The 15,925-nt window shown below is 50.2% G+C and overlaps 1 protein-coding gene across 1 annotated transcript; it reads left to right on the forward strand.

Moving 5' to 3' along the window:
* Nucleotides 1-2,113: 2,113 nt before the first annotated feature.
* TFAM (transcription factor A, mitochondrial) lies at nucleotides 2,114-8,833 on the forward strand. The gene is made up of 6 exons (XM_054288411.1): nucleotides 2,114-2,396; nucleotides 3,498-3,568; nucleotides 4,508-4,657; nucleotides 6,013-6,108; nucleotides 6,933-6,989; nucleotides 7,903-8,833. Exons 1-6 carry the CDS (start codon nucleotides 2,114-2,116, stop codon nucleotides 8,119-8,121), a joined length of 876 nt encoding a protein of 291 aa, XP_054144386.1. The 3' UTR covers nucleotides 8,122-8,833.
* Nucleotides 8,834-15,925: the final 7,092 nt, after the last annotated feature.

Consider the following 15,925-nt stretch of genomic DNA (forward strand, 5'->3'; position numbering starts at 1 on the left):
ATACTTGACTTAATTTTATTGCAATGTGAACTAATTGCACTGGTATGTAGAAAGATATGTAACTATTTTGTTGCTATTCACAACTGATTTGTGACGTGTGGGCAACATAATACTACCACAGACCTTTTACAAATCCAGATGTAGCCTTTTCCATATAAATAAAATACATTTTCTACTTTCCTTGGCTCTATTTTTTTTTTTTCTTAACTCATGCATATCCTTAAAGTTCCACCATTCTAACAGAGAACTGCCAGTAGTGTTTATGTGTCTTGTAGGCAGAATGTCCATAAAGCCTTGCATCATGTACCAATCAGAACTGGGCTCTGAGTTAATTTTGATGCTAGTTCTAGCCTAGTGGATTTAGCCCATGGTTGGATAGAGGATTTCAAAGAGATTCATGCCATGCCACACCAATATTCACCAATGGAGGAGATAATCACAAGGGTCTGTTAAGGGTGGTGTATTTGCAATATCAGAATATTACAGTAAACTCACACTTGAAAGTAACTTTTCCATTAACTTGCACTTCAGTTGCTTCATACAATGCATGTGGAAAACCAATAGTGCTGAGAGGGGCAACCTGTTCTTAAAACATAGATCAAAAGCAGAAAAATTTCTGGTTTCCTACCTTTCATTCTTCTTGGTTACTTGAAAATTAAAAAAAAAGATGACAAAATGTTTTTCTCTGTATCTTGTACATGAAAGAGAAATTACTTTCAGTTGGGAAATTTGTCATCATAAAACATATTTTTTAACACGACAGATGATTTGGGTTTTTTTATTGTTGTTTTTTATTTGAATATGCATCAACTGGAATGTGGGGTATGGGTGGCAAGCATGCACAGTAGGAGCTTTTATTCCTACCAGTGAAATATTAACTTTGTGTTTCCTGATTTACTCACCTTAGGTTGGTCACACATGGAAAAATGTCATTTCTGTGCTAGTTTTATCTGTGATGTAATGGTGACATTTGAAACAGCAGCTTGATTGAGATTGGTTCCAATCATCTTAAAATATCCCTGTTTTGCAAGCTGAATAAATGGATTTGGTTTTGTTACTGAGTGCTTCATTATATTTGAACTAAGGTAATGGAGCTAGGAAGGCAAAGACATCATTTATACTTCTTGCTCAAATGATTGTAGAAAACTGACCATCAGAATGTGTTCAGTTTTTATTTTTTCTAGGTAAAATAGCAATCTCTTTGTACTAGAAGTTATGTACATTTTTGGAGTATCTGTACAGAACTGTGTGAAATCAGAAGTTTGACTTGGTTTATCAGTTTGTGTTAGGGATGGTTTGAAAACATTTCTACTTTACCTGGTGATGTTTCTGCTTTGTGCTGTGCATTAGTGACTTTGCACCACAGTATGAAACCAGCAGGAGGACTGAAAACCAACCAACACCCATGTATAGGACATATTAACCATATGTAAATATTAAAAAAGGGATTTGTCTTATGATCATGCTGCTTTAGAGGTGTGAAGCTAAGTCTTTCTTATACTACTCCTAGCAGTTCAGCCTTTCTCCTTTTGAAATTATCAGAATGAAATGATAAATACATTCCTTAAAACTTCAGTCATGCTATGAAGTGGCCGGGTTCAATCTGTGGAGGGAAACACTTCCACTCCTCGGTTAATGCTTTTGATACAAATTCTGTTTCCAGGGCTGGGAAGTTTACTTTATTCTGTGCTGTTTACTACGATGAGAAAAGGAAGGGGGGGGGGGCGGGAAGAACTGGTCGGAGCAGAGGCTGCTGCTGTTTCAGACATAGCAGCTCGCCATAGCGAAGGAACCAGTGGGGTTTGTTTTGGCCCCAGCTCATGAACAGAACGAGTTACTTGGTTCCCAGTTTGTTTCTGATCTCCATTACCGTTCTGCTGTAGCTGCTCCTGTGGGCGCCCACAGCGAACCCGCCGCCCTCGGTGCGGAACCTTCGGGGCCGCGGGGTCACCTCGAGTCGATGTCACCTCGCGGCGGTGTCACCTCGTGGAGGGGTCACCTTGTGCCGGCGTCACCCCGTGCCGGCGTCACCGTGTGGGGGCCGCCCCGGCCCCGCCCCTCACGCCGCCGTCCCAGGGTGCCGCGCGCTGGCGCGCATGCGCAGTGGGCCGGCATGGCGGCGGCAGCGGCCTTGCTAGGCCGGGCCGCGGGCCTGGGCCTGAGTCTGGTGACGGCCGCGGGCGGGCGGCGGCTCCTCCGCTGCGGGGCGGGAGCGGCGCTGCGAGAGCGAGGCACCGGCACCCTCCTCGGCGCTGCCGTCCTGTGCCGGCCCGGTGGCGCGGCGGAGCGCTGCCTGTCGCGGGGGACCAGCTCGAATCCGCGCCCGAAGCGGCCGCTCACCGCCTATTTTCGTTTCGTGATGGACAACCGGCCGGCCTTCAAGCAAAAAAACCCAGGTACGAGAATGGAGGGGCGGCAGGTCCGCGCTTGGCGCTGGTGGGAGCCGGGGCTCCGCTACCGTCGCCCCCGAGCGGGTGAGCCGGAGCAGCCCGAGCAGCTTTAGCCCGTCCCCAAAGTTGTTATTTCTTTGCAAACCCGAGCTTTGGGAGCGAGCTGAAGTGCTGATCTCAGACACCCCGCCCGTGTGTTTATCCGTGCCACTCCTCGGGTCAACCCAACACGGTCATGCTCCTTGCCTGCGCGTACTTCATAAGTCAAAATAATCAACATGAGTATGTAACTTTAATAATGCTCTGTGAAATATTTCGCCTAGGTAATACATTGTAACAATGATTTATGATTCTCAGTTATTTTTGGATTCTATGCATTTGAAGTACATTTTTGATGATATTGTGAGCCCTGTGTGTGATTTTATTTTGAGGCTTAGTAATTGAAAAATTGTAGGTACTGGATTGCATCACTGTATATAGAAGTAAAGGTATTTAGAGGAAAATGGTTTCGTGTGAATATGTTTGATGTACCATCAAAAACTTCCCTTATTAACAATGCAGTGGCACTTGCCAGACAGCTTCAGAATAGAAAGATAAGCTGGTTTTGAAATACTGTTGAAAGTTAAAATGTTTAAAGAACTATGGTCATATTGGGGGAATCCTGAGGAAGATTTAAGTAAGGAAAACCATTTTATGCCCTATTTAGCTCACCAGTTCAAGAGTTCACACTCTCATATAGAACTGGAAATTTTACTTTTGGTTTCTTCCCTGCTCCAACCTCCAAATTCAGACCGTCTTGCATTGTACAGAAAAGTATCCAGCTGAAAAGGCAAAAAATGTGAAATTGTTGTAGCGGAACAATAGCTGCCTTGAAATGGTGCTTCAGTTTATTACTGCATGTTCTGTTCCAGGTGAGCAGTGGCTCTTTCCCATCCCCCAAATATTGCAGTGCCCTTTAACTGCCACAGTGAGTTAGTTTTATGAAAGATAAAATGCATTTGTACAGGAAAATGATACCTGTGACAGCTTTCCTTGGGAAAAGTTGAAGGAGCTTACTAAAGATACAATGTTGATCTTGATTTCTGGGCTTTCTCTTTTAACCTACAGAGGCCAGCAACACAGAACTGGTTAAAAAATTGGCAAGTGCATGGAAGGAGTTACCAGCATCACAGAAACAGGTAAGGTTCTATTTCCCTGAGAACTTTGAACTCTATAGGTGGTGGGGTTTTATTTGTTTGGCGTCTTGTGGTTTTTTTATTCAGTCTGGTGGGGTTGGTTGGTTGGTTTGTTTTTAAGGAGCTTGAAAAAGCACCTGTGTACAAAGGTCCACTGTCCCTGGTGGCCAATAGCAGGTGCCACTTGGAGCTGGCTGGCCTTGGCTCCATCAGGCTCCTCACAGGAGCCATCCCTGTGCCCCCCTGGCCACCAGAATCTGGCCATGCAAACACAATACTGGAGGATACTTTGCTGCTTGTACATGACCTTGGCTTTAAAAGTTTGAATATGTTGCCAGAGAAATGACACAGCTCTCACTCCATGTGGCTGTGGCCTGCAAACCAATTCTTTCTCCTTTTTGAATGGCAATATTGTATGACATGTACAGTGCAAGTTTTGTAAAGTTGTTCTGATCTTATGTATATGGCAGGTGAAACCTCACTTACTTCTGATGAAAGGACCAAACTTCTTTTGCTTCTTGTAAATTTCTTTAAGAAATTAAGTCATAAGTAGTGAAGTTTCTCTGAGTGGCAGTTTCAAGGGATAATGTAAATCAACTCTGGGACTTGCTGCTGGATTTAAATGCCATTTGTAGCAAAGTAATGATTGTTCTTCCTTGACTGCAGTTAGCAGTCAGGAACTAAATTCCATTTCCTAAAGGAGATATTTAGTAGACCTGAGGTGCTCCCACATCCCTTTTGGACTTCTCACTCTGTGTACTTTTTCCTTCTCTGAAATGTGGGACAGGGAATCAAACATGAAAATCTGATGTTCTGGTGTAAATTTTTCAGTCTGTAATTTTTCTTCTAATAGGTTGGAAGTGTTAGCCTTGTCTAATAATTAGGTGCTTCTGACTGAAAGCATCTAGCTGAAGTTTAAGGCTGCTGTGGTTTGTGCTGCAGGTTTATGAGGAAGCAAGGAAGACAGACTGGAAGAGATATGGGGAGCAGCTGGCTGCTTACAAAGCACAACTGACCCCAGCCCAGGCTGTGGCTCTGAAAGAGGAAAGGAGAAAACAGCTGGCAAGGAGAAGATCAATCAGGGCAAAAAGAGTAAGTATTTTGAAGTTCAGCTTTCTTTTCTCTCAAGGAGTCTGAACTCTGTTTGTCTAGTACACAAAGCAGAGTTGAAGCATGTTTTAGAAATACAAAAGCAACTCAGAATAGAAAAAAAGACACAATATATACAAACCCCTCCAAAATGCCATGGACTAAAATAATTACTGGTGTCAGCAGCTAGTTTAGTGGCTTTGCCATGCTTGAAGAGCAAGAACTAGCAGGGATCTTTGTGCTTAGAGGTAGCTTCTCTATGCTTTTTTTCTTCCTATTTCCAGAGCTACCAGAGAAGGGATAGGCACTAAAAGACATTTGGACCAGCAGCACTTTCTTCAGGTGGGAAGACATCCAGAAATGGCTTTTCACAAAGACTGTTACCTCATTAGACCCTACAAGGTAGCAGCTATTTGAAGTAGCCTTTTTTCCTTGCTTTTTTGGGCTCTGCCACTGTGTAGCTGCTGCTGTGACATCTGTTTGTGTCCTTTACTAGCATATTCATAGGCACCACCTTCCCCCTTCCTTTTGGCTGGTTTATGTCTAAATCCTTAGAGACAGAACCATCTGCAACAGTACAATATTGTGGTTTGTCTGGAAAGGTCAAAGGGGTTATGTATTGCTTATTTATTTCTGTGAATTAAACTGTGACATTGCCCTAATTGGCAAAAGCACAAGAAGTTTGGTTTAAAAGACCCCTTCTTAAATGGAATTTGTAATCTTCATGATTTTGCTGATGATTTTTAGAGGATGGCACCACAAGGAATTCAGGTGGCATATCTAATACCTAAGCAAATGTTAACTTACAGCACCTAGGCTCCCGTGGGAATGTCAGGACTGGAGAAAACAGAAGTGTAATTGCATCTCTAACTTGCTGTACTTCATTCTCTAGCCATCATCCCTGTAGGCAAAGCATTCTGATAACAGAAACACAGCTCTCTTTCACCTTGTCACCTCCCACAGATCAGTGTGTGCCCTCTTCTCTGCACACAGGGAGCATTTCACTCCAGAAACTGGAGCCTTACTGAAGAATAATAGAAAATCTGTCATCATGACTTGCTTGCAGAGTTGAATTTAGTAGCACTCTGGTTTCTGGAAGACTTAACTGAAGTAAGAATCAGTTTTAAATGCTTTTTCAACAATTTGTTGAAAACTCAAGTTGTTAGCTTTTTGTAGTTTAACATTAGTCTTGAAAAGCACTAAGAGCATCTTGACATACAGTTCTGTTTACAGAATAAAACACCAAAGAAAGAATTTGTGTTTGATTTTTGCATAAAATATAAAGATATATACTGAGTTTAGTTTTGGAACAAATGCATGCTTGGTAGATGGAATAACTTCTCTTGTTGTTTTTAAAGGAATTGAATCTGCTTGGAAAACCTAAAAGAGCTCGTAGCGGCTTTAACATCTTCCTGTCAGAAAATTTTCAAGAAAGTGAGGGAAATTCACCTGTGGTAAGCCAGGAAAGATTCTTTTTCTAAAATATATCCATTGTATTCAGAAAAATCTAGTTTAGATTCTGTCATTTTCAGAGATACTATTCAGTAGTTCACTATCTGGGTGCTGCATTGCTTAGGTTATTTTTTTTTAAGCTGTGGCCATCTGGCTGTACTGCTAGCATGGCCTGTATAAAAAATGCTGTAAGGGTATACAGACTTAAAACGTTTGTGCTGTTTTTTCCACCTCAGTGTTACAGACTTTATCTGTTCCTTTTGTAAGGAGAGAATTATTCTTTCCTTTGTTTTGATGTAGAAATAGAGTTTTTCCAAAAGCTGTGGTGGTGTGTTCCTGTTCTGGCAGTTTGTTGTACCTCCTATAGTTCAGCTGGTGTCATGGAAATACAAGAGTTCCTCAGCAAACCCACAAGTTCTGCACTGAGCTGTTCTGTGGGGTGGTTTAAGTTACACTGGTGGATTCTAGCAGTGGAGGTGCTGCAGACCTTCCCTGTGTGCCTCATGTGCTTCTTACGCTACACATTTAGTCAGTGAGTCAGGATGGTGGATGTGGTTTGTTCCTCAGTTTTCTATGTACAAGGAGGTTTCTCCAGTCAGCTGAGGCCTGCACTGTAACTGTGGCTCAGATGATGCCCAGAAGCTTGATTTGAACTCTGTAGTTTATTATTTATTTAGATTAAAAGGGTAAATAAGGGGAAGCAAGCTTTTGGGCTTTTTTGCATTGGTTTATGCTTGACTTTCACTCATGCAGTATTCATCTGGAGCTCTCTGAAGTCAGTCTACTCCTAAAATAACTCATGTATTGCATGTTCTGTATCCCCTAGGCAAAGCTGAAGAAACTGTTTGATACGTGGAAAAAAATGTCTGCTGCCCAAAAGCAGGTATGTCAGAGGATTTGGATGAGGCTCTGATCTCATCAAAATTAAAAACTTGAGTCAAAATTTATATATTCATACAAAATTCTGAACTCAGTTGCTCAAATTATAATATTGAGCAAAATACTCCAAGATCTTTAGGCATCTTGAAAAAGATTGTCATTACCTCTATTCCAGTAGTGACCATTTAATTCATAGTGTTGTTGAAATGTGAGTCAGTGGGATAGGATGGAAGTTTGGTGTGCCTTAAAGTGGATGTTAAGTAACACCTAGAAAAGAAGGTGGAATAATATGCAACAATTTGATTTTTTTATGATCATCTATAATATCTTTATATATATATATATATATATAAAATATCTCTATATATAATATAAACACCAGCATAAGAATTTGCTGCTCATGGAAAGACTTCTTACAAGGGAAAGTAACAGAAACTCACAAGTGATGTGCACAGGGTAATTTATTAACTTTGGTTGTCTGGGAGATCATGTTCTGCTAGTTTTCTGAGTGTAGTGTACTATGAACCTGTAGATGAGCAAATAAGAAGTGGAGGGGTGCTTTACTGAAATCCAAACTAAACCTTGAAATAACTCCACAGCAGTATCTATTCCTGTGCCTCACTTAGTCTAGCTGTCTCAAACTAGTGCTCAAATAAAAAAACCTTAACTGTTAGTAGTAGTACTGAATAAATTTTTCTTTGGGAATGGCCAGCTGCTGACATAACTGCAATTTAGTGCTAAAGCTTTGTATTTTTCTGCAAGTTTGATTTTTTTGGTTATTTTTTTCAACTAGCTGGGGTAGGAAACAAATACCTGGGCTGTTCACTGCACAGATGTTGTTCTAAGTCACCTTTGTGTGTGGCAGTTTTCCAGAAAAAGCCCCTTGTGTAACTTCTTGGTACCTTCTTTTCTTTCAGCCATACTTGCAGCTTGCTCAGGATGATAAGGTTCGGTATGAGAATGAAATGAAATCATGGGAAGCAAAAATGATTGAGCTGGGACGTGAAGACCTGGTGCGTTCCAGAACGCAAAGGTTGAAAAAGAAACCAGCTGAAACTGCAAAGCAAACTGAAACAGCCAAAGCCAAAGCTTCCTCAAGTGGAAAAAAGGCAAAATTAAAAAAATCTGAAGAATAGAAAATCCCCTTTGGTTGTCTTATTTCTGTCCTGCTGTGTTAATGCTGCAGTCAGCATTAGCACTGAATGTGGAAAGCCCATGAAGGGCCTTGGGGAAGGTGATCAGGTAAGAGTGGAGTTACTGTCTCCCAGAACTGACTGAAATAATCACTGCAGGTGTAGCTTGAACTGTAGAATAGCAATTAACTAATCAAGCTGTGAATTCTGATAGCCACTGACAGCAGCAGTGCTCTCCAGTAACGGTTGATAATATCCAGCTTTTATAAGGTATTTTTTAATGAAAAATAAAAAATACTTTTTTGTTTATGAAAGAAAGGATATTCTGCAATGTTACCATCTAAATTCTGTAAATAAGAGCTGCAATCTGAGTTAACACTGCTGTGTTGTATTCCCTCCATGTTACTGCTAGTGAGATGTTCTACATTTCATCAGGCACAAGAAATATAAAATGCTAGCTTTTATTTTATGCATCTGTCTTTTTGTACTTGTTGATCTGTGTATGCCACTTCTGTTGCATTTAAAAACCATGTGAGTTTTGTATGAACGTACCTTTCTTGATTTTGATTTGTATTTGATTTTCTGGTTTTGTTTGGATACATACACACATTTTTGTCTTGCTGTTGTCACATTTGGGACAACCTAGAAGGAAAAGAAGTATGTGAACTGTTTGGACTTTCAGTTTTGGTGTAATAAATACAGGTATTTTGAAGAAGCGGTTGGTTTCTTTTTTGGGGTTTCTCTATCTTAGTTAAAGTCCCATAGGTATTTTGAGGAATTTATTTTTAGAATGCAGGCCAACTTTTTCAGTGTTTGGTGGAGCTCATCTGTTCTGAGTGACCCACAGAGTAATCATGGAACTCCAGAAAGGGTTGGGTTGGAAGGGACCCTCAGGATCACATGGTTCCCACATCCCTCCCAGAGGAAGTGATGCCACTCACTAAATCAGGTTGCTCAGGGCCCCATGGAGCCTGACTCTGGACACTGTCCCCTAAAAAGGGGCATTTTCCTCAAACCCTTTGTGTTTGATCAGTCTGTCATTGCCCTGGGCTTGACTGCAGAGATAAATTGGAAGCAATTAGAGACAAGCTCTGAGTGCCAGTGCAAACCAGTTGGAGATAATCATTCAGTGCTCATAGAATCAGAATAGCCTGAGTTGAAGGACCCAGCAGGATCATGAAGTCTAACTCCTGGCCCTGTAGAGGACACCCCAGGAATTCCCCCCTGTGCCTGACTGTTGTCCAAACACTTCTTGAATACCAACGGGCTTGGTACTGTGACCACTACCCTGAGGGCCTGTTCAGTGCCTGAGCAGCCTTTGGGGTAAGGACCTTTTCCTGATACCTGACCTAATCCTGCCTGACAGCTCTAGCCAGTCCCTAGAGTGTTGTTGCTGGTCACAAGAGTGAACAAAACAGTACCTGCCCCTCAAGAGGATATTGGTGACCTCAATGAGGTCTCCCCTTCAATCTCCAGTTTTCCAGGCAGAACAAACCAAGTGACCCAGATGTGCTGATGCTCAGGCCTCAGCCAGAGCTGACTTACAAGACGAAACCTGGGCATTATGTGACTGATGCCATCAGTATTATCTACCTAAAAATAGATGGCTGAGACACTTCTGCCTGCTGTTTCACACCAAACTGGCTGCTTTAGAAAACTTCATCTAACCTTCTGTAGTTATCTGCAAGAAATGTATCATTTTAAGAAAATCTGCACAACTGACATGAATTGGCCTGCTTGTAGAATATTTTATCTGGCCAAGCCCTGGGCCTTGCTGGAAGAGAAGTGTGCCATCAGACCCAGGTGTTTCTGCTGAGCTTTTTCTCATGGGACCTTCAGTGTGTGAGAAGTCCCTGGTGCCATTCTGTTTGGATCCTGACTCTGGGAGACTCAAGGCTTAGGATGCTACCTAGAGCTGAGAAGGAAAGTGCTGAGAGCAGGGTGTGACCTGGTAAATCGATGGCTGAAATAGAACTTGTAAGGAGCAAGAGCTTTTTCTGCAATTGTATGAGGGGCAGGGCTCCATGTGTGAGGGGCAGGGCTCCAGGCGGTGACAGGCAGGACTCCATGTGTGAGGGGAAGGGCTCCAGGCAGTTAGGGGCAGAGCCCCAGGCGGTAAGGGGCAGGGCTCCATGTGTGAGGGGCAGGGCTCAATGTGTGAGGGGCGGGGCTCCATGTGGGAGGGGCCGGGCTCCATGTGGGAGGGGCAGAGCCCCAGTCGGTGAGAGGAAGGGCTCCATGTGTGAGGGGCAGGGCTCCATGTGTGAGGGGCAGGCCCTCAGACGGTGACGGACAGGGCTCCATGTGTGAGGGGCGGGGCTCCATGTGTGAGGGGCAGGGCTCCATGTGTGAGGGGCAGGGCTAAATCTGTGAGGGGCGGGGATCCATATGTGAAGAGCAGGGTTCCATGTGTGAGGACCAGGGCTCCAGGCAGTGAGGGGCAAAGCTTCATGTGTAATGAGCGGGGCTCCATGTGTGAGGGGCGGGGCTCCATGTATGAGGGAAGGGGCTCCAGGTGTGTGGGGCAGGGCTCCAGCCAGTGATGCGTGGGGCTCCATGTGGGATGGGCAGGGCTCCAGGCATTGAGGGGCAGGGCTCCATGTTTGAGGGGCGGGGCTCGAATTGTGAGGGGCAGGGCCCCATGAGTGAGGGAAGGGGTTCCATGCTTGAGGGGCAGGATTCCAGGCTGTCAGGGGTGGGGATCCAGTCAGTGAGGGGCGGGGCCCTAAGCAGTGATGGGCGGGGCTCCATGTGTTAGGGGTCGGGCTCCCGGAAGTAAGGAGCAGGGCTCCATGTGTGAGGGATTGGGCTCCATGTGTGTGGGGCAGGGCTCCAGCCAGTGATGGGCGGGGCTCCATGTGGGATGGGCAGGGCTCCATGCAGTGAGGGGCCGGGCTCCATGTTTGAGGGGCGGGGCTCCAATTGTGAGGGGAAGGGCCCCATGAGTGAGGGAAGGGGTTCCATGCGTGAGGGGTGGGTTTCCAGGCTGTCAGGGGTGGGGATCCAGTCAGTGATGGGCGGGGCTCTAGGCAGTGATGGGCGGGGCTCCATGTGTTAGGGGTCGGGCTCCTGGCAGTAAGGGGCAGGGCTCCATGTGTGAGGGAAGGGGCTCCATGTATGTGGGGCAGGGCTCCAGGCATTGAGGGGCAGGGCTCCATGTTTGAGGGGCGAGGCTCCAATTGTGAGGGGCAGGGCCCCATGAGTGAGGGGTGGGGTTCCATGTGTGAGGGGCGGGGTTCCAGGCTGTCAGGGGTGGGGATCCAGTCAGTGATGGGCAGGGCTGCATGTGGGATGGGCAGGGCTCCAGGCATTGAGGGGCAGGGCTCCATGTTTGAGGGGCGGGGCTCCAATTGTGAGGGGCAAGGCCCCATGAGTGAGGGAAGGGGTTCCGTGCGTGAGGGGCCAGGTCCCAGGCTGTCAGGGGTAGGGATCCAGTCAGTGAGGGGCGGTGCTCTAGGCAGTGGTGGGCGGGACTCCATGTGTTAGGGAAGGGGATCGTTTTGTGAGGGAAGGGTCTCCACGTGTCAGGGGTGGGGATCCAGTCTGTTAGGGGTGGGGCTCGAAGCAGTGACGGGCGGGGCTCCATTTGTTAGGGGTCGGGCTCCCGGCAGTAAGGGGCAGTGCTCCATGTGTGAGGGAAGGGGCTCCATGTGTGTGGGGCAGGGCTCCGGCCAGTGATGGGCGGGGCTCCATGTGGGGTGGGCAGGGCTCCATGTTTGAGGGGCGGGGCTCCAATTGTGAGGGGCAGGGCCCCATGAGGGAAGAAAGGCGTTCCATGCGTGAGGGGCTGGGTTTCAGGCGGTAAAGGGGTGGGAATCCAGTCAGTGATGGGCAGGGCTCCAGCCAGTGATGGGCAGGGCTCCAAGTGGGATGGGGAGGTCTCCATGCATGGAGGGGCAGGGCTCCATGTTTGAGTGGGGGGTCTCCAACGGTGAGGGGCAGGGCCCCATGAGGGAAGGAAGGCGTTCCGTGCGTGAGGGGCTGGGTTCCAGGCGGTCAGGGGTGGGGATCCAGTCAGTGATGGGCGGGGCCATAGGCAGTGATGGACGGGGCACCATGTGTTAGGCATCGGGCTCCCGGCAGTAAGGAGCAGGGCTCCATATGTGAGGGAAGGGGCTCCATGTGTGTGGGGCAGCGCTCCAGGCAGTGATGGGCGGGGCTCCATGTGAGATGGGCAGGGCTCAATGCGTTGAGGGGCAGGGCTCCATGTTTGAGGGGCGGGGCTCGAATTGTGAGGGGCAGGGCCCCATGAGTGAGGGAAGGGGTTCCATGCGTGAGGGGCAGGGTTCCAGGCTGTCAGGGGTGGGGATCCAGTCAGTGAGGGGCGGAAGCATAGGCAGTGATGGACGGGACTCCATGTCTTAGGAGTCGGGCTCCCGCCAGTAAGGGGCACGGCTCCATGTGTGAGGGAATGGGCTCCATGGGTTTGGGGCAGGGCTCCAGCCAGTGATGGGCGGGGCTCCATGTGGGATGGGCAGGGTTCCAGGCAGTGAGGGGCAGGGCTCCATGTTTGAGGGCCGGGGCTCCAATTGTGAGTGGCAGGGCCGCATGAGTGAGGGAAGGAGTTTCATGCGTGAGGGGCGGGGTTCCAGGCTGTCAGGAGTGGGGATCCAGTCAGTGAGGGGCGGAGCTCTCGGCAGTGATTGATGGGGCTCCTTGTGTTTGGGGTCGGGCTCCCGGCAGTAAGGGGCAGGGCTCCTTGTGTCAGGGAAGGGGCTCCATGTGTGTGGGGCAGGGCTCCTGCCAGTGATGGGCGGGGCTCCATGTGGGATGGAGAGGACTCCATGCATGGTGGGGCAGGGCTCTATGTTTGAGGGGCGGGTCTCCAATGGTGAGGGGAAGGGCCCCATGAGTGAGGGAAGGGGTTCCATGCGTGAGGGGCGGGGTTCCAGGCTATCAGGGGTGGGGATCCAGTCAGTGAGGGGCGGGGCAATAGGCAGTCATGGATGGGACTCCATGTGTTAGGGGTCGGGAACACGGCAGTAACGGGCAGGGCGCGATGTGTGAGGGAAGGGGCTCCATGTGTGTGGGGCATGGACCCAGTCAGTGATGGGCAGAGCTCCAAGTGGGATGCGCAGGGCTACATGAAGTGAGGGGCAGGGCTCCATGTTTGAGGGGCGGGGCTCCAATTGTGAGGGGCATGGCCCCATGAGGGAAGGAAGGCGTTCCATGCGTGAGGGGCTGGGTTCTAGGCTGTCAGGGGTGGGGACCCAGTCAGTGAGGGGCGGGGCTCAAGCCACTGATGGGCGGGGCTCCATGTGGGATCGGCAGGGCTCCAGGCATGGAGGGGCAGGGCTCCAAGTTTGAGGGGCGGGTCTCCAAGGGTGAGGGGCAGGGCCCCATGAGGGAAGGAAGGCGTTCCATGCGTGAGGGGCTGGGTTCCAGTCGGTCCGGGGTGGGGATCCAGTCAGTGATGGGCGGGGCTCTAGGCAGTGATGGACGGGGCTGCATGTGTTCGGGGTCGGGCTCCCGGCAGTAAGGGGCAGGGCTCCATATGTGAGGGAAGGGGCCCCAAGTGTGTGGGGCAGGGCTCCAGGCAGTGATGGGCGGGGCTCCCTGTGGGATGGGCCGGGCTCAATACGTTGAGGGGCAGGGCTCCATGTTTGAGGGCTGGGGCTCCAATTATGAGGGGCAGGGCCACATGAGTGATGGAAGGGGTTCCATGCGTGAGGGGCGGGGTTCCAGGCTTTCAGGGGTGGGGATCCAGTCAGTGAGGGGCGAGGCCACAGGCAGTGATGGACGGGACCCCATGTGTTAGGGGTCGGGCTCCCGGCAGTAAGGGGCAGGGCTCCATGTGTGAGGGATTGCGCTCCAGGTTAGTGGGGCAGGGCTCCAGCCAGTGATGGGCGGGGCTCCATGTGTGATGGGCAGGGATCCAGGCATTGAGGGGCGGGGCTCCATGCTTGAGGGGCGGGGCTCGAATTGTGAGGGGCAGGGCTCCATGAGTGAGGAAAGGGGTTCCATGCGTGAGGGGCGCAGTTCCAGGCTGTCAGGGGTGGGGATCCAGTCAGTGGGGGCGGGGCTCTTGGCAGGGATGGCCGGGGCTCAATGTGTAAGGGGTCGGGCTCCCGGCAGTAAGGGGCAGGGCTCCATTTGTGAGTGAAGGGGCTCCATGTGTGTGGGGCAGGGCTCCAGCCAGTGATGGGTGGGGCTCCATGTGGGATGGGCAGGGCTCCGGGAATTGAGGGGCACGGCTCCATGTTTGAGGGGCGGGGCTCAAATTGTGAGGGGAAGGGCTCCATGAGTGAGGAAAGGTGTTCCAAGCGTCGGGGACGGGGTTCCATGCTGTCAGCGGTGGGGATCCGGTCAGTGAAGGGCGAGGGTCTGGGAAGTGATGGGCGGGGCTCAATGTGTTAGGGGTCGGTCTCCCGGCAATAAGGTGCAGGGCTCCATGTGTGAGGGAAGGGGCTCCATGTGTGTGGGGCAGGGCTCCAGCCAGTGATGGGCGGGGCTCAATGTGGGATGGGCAGGGCTCCAGGCATTGAGGGGCAGGGCTACATGTTTGAGAGGCGGGGCTCCAATTGTGAGGGGCGGGGCCCCATGAGTGAGGGACGTGGTTCCATGTGTGAAGGGCAGGGTTCCATGTGTGAGGAGCAGGGCTGTGGCAGTGAGGGGCAGGGATCCAGGAAGTGAAGGGCAAAGCTCATTGTGTTAGGGGTCGGGCTCCCGGCAGAAAGGGGCACGGCTACAAGTGTGAGGGAAGGGGCTCCACGTGTGAGGGAAGGGGCTCATCGTGTGAGGGGCGTGGATCCAGGCAGTGAGGGGCAGGGTTCTAGGCACTGATGTGCGGGGCTCCATGTGTTAGGGGTCGGGCTCCTGGAAGTAAGGGGCAGGGCTCCATGTGTGAGGGAAGGGGCTCCATGCTTGAGCGGTGGGTTTCCACGCTGTCAGGGGTGGGGATCCAGTCAGTGAGGGGCGGGGCTCAAAGCAGTGATGGGCGGGGCTCCATGTGTTAAGGGTCGGGCTCCCGGCAGTAAGGGGCAGGGCTCCATATGTGAGGGAAGGGGCTCTATGTGTGTGAGGCAGGGCCCCAGCTACTGATGTGCGGGAATCCATGTTGGATGGGCAGGGCTCCAGGCACTGAAGGGCAGGGCTACATGTTTGAGGGGCGGGGATCGAATTGTGACGGGCAGGGCCCCATGAGTGAGGGAAGGGGCTCCATGCATGAGGTGCGGGTTTCCAGGCTGTCAGGGGTGGGGATCCAGTCAGTGAGGGGCGGGGCTCTAGGCAGTGATGGGCAGGGCTCCATGTGTTAGGGGTCGGGCTCCTGGCAGTAAGGGGCAGGGCTCCATGTGTGAGGGAAGGGGCTCCATGTGTGTGGGGCAGGGTTCCAGCCAGTGATGGCCAGGGCTCCATGTGGGATGGGCAGGGCTCCATGCCGTGAGGGGCAGGGATCCATGAGTGATGGGCAGGGCTCAAATTTTGAGGGGCAGGGCCCCATGAGGGAAGGAAGGTATTCCATGAGTGATGGGCGGGGTTCCTGGCTGTCAGGGGTGGGGATCCAGTCAGTGAGGGGCGGGGCTCTAGGCAGTGATGGGCGGGGCTCCATGTAGTAGGGGTCGGACTCCCGGCAGTAAGGGGCAGGGTTGCATGTGTGAGGGATTGGGCTCCATGTGTGTGGGGCAGGGCTCCTGCCAGTGATGGGCGGGGCTCCATGTGGGATGGGCAGGGCTCTCGGCATTGAGGGGCAGGGCTCCATGTTTGAGGGGCGGGGCTCCAATTGTGAGGGTCAGGCCCCTATGAGTGAGGGAAGGTGTTCCATGCGTGAGGGCTTGGGTTCCAGGCTGTCATTTGTGGGGATCCAGTC

The sequence above is a fragment of the Melozone crissalis genome, unplaced genomic scaffold (genome assembly GCF_028551555.1).
Source record: "Melozone crissalis strain CALT ecotype California unplaced genomic scaffold, PUWL_Pcris_2 ptg000062l_1, whole genome shotgun sequence".
Classification (NCBI taxonomy): domain Eukaryota; kingdom Metazoa; phylum Chordata; class Aves; order Passeriformes; family Passerellidae; genus Melozone; species Melozone crissalis.

Coding starts and splice junctions, on each gene's coding strand:
- TFAM (XM_054288411.1), top strand. CDS start 2,114: ATGGCGGCGGCAGCGGCCTTGCTAGGCCGGGCCGCGGGCCTGGGCCTG. Junction 3,569..4,507: donor TACCAGCATCACAGAAACAG/GTAAGGTTCTAT, acceptor TTTGTGCTGCAG/GTTTATGAGGAAGCAAGGAA. Junction 4,658..6,012: donor GATCAATCAGGGCAAAAAGA/GTAAGTATTTTG, acceptor TTGTTTTTAAAG/GAATTGAATCTGCTTGGAAA.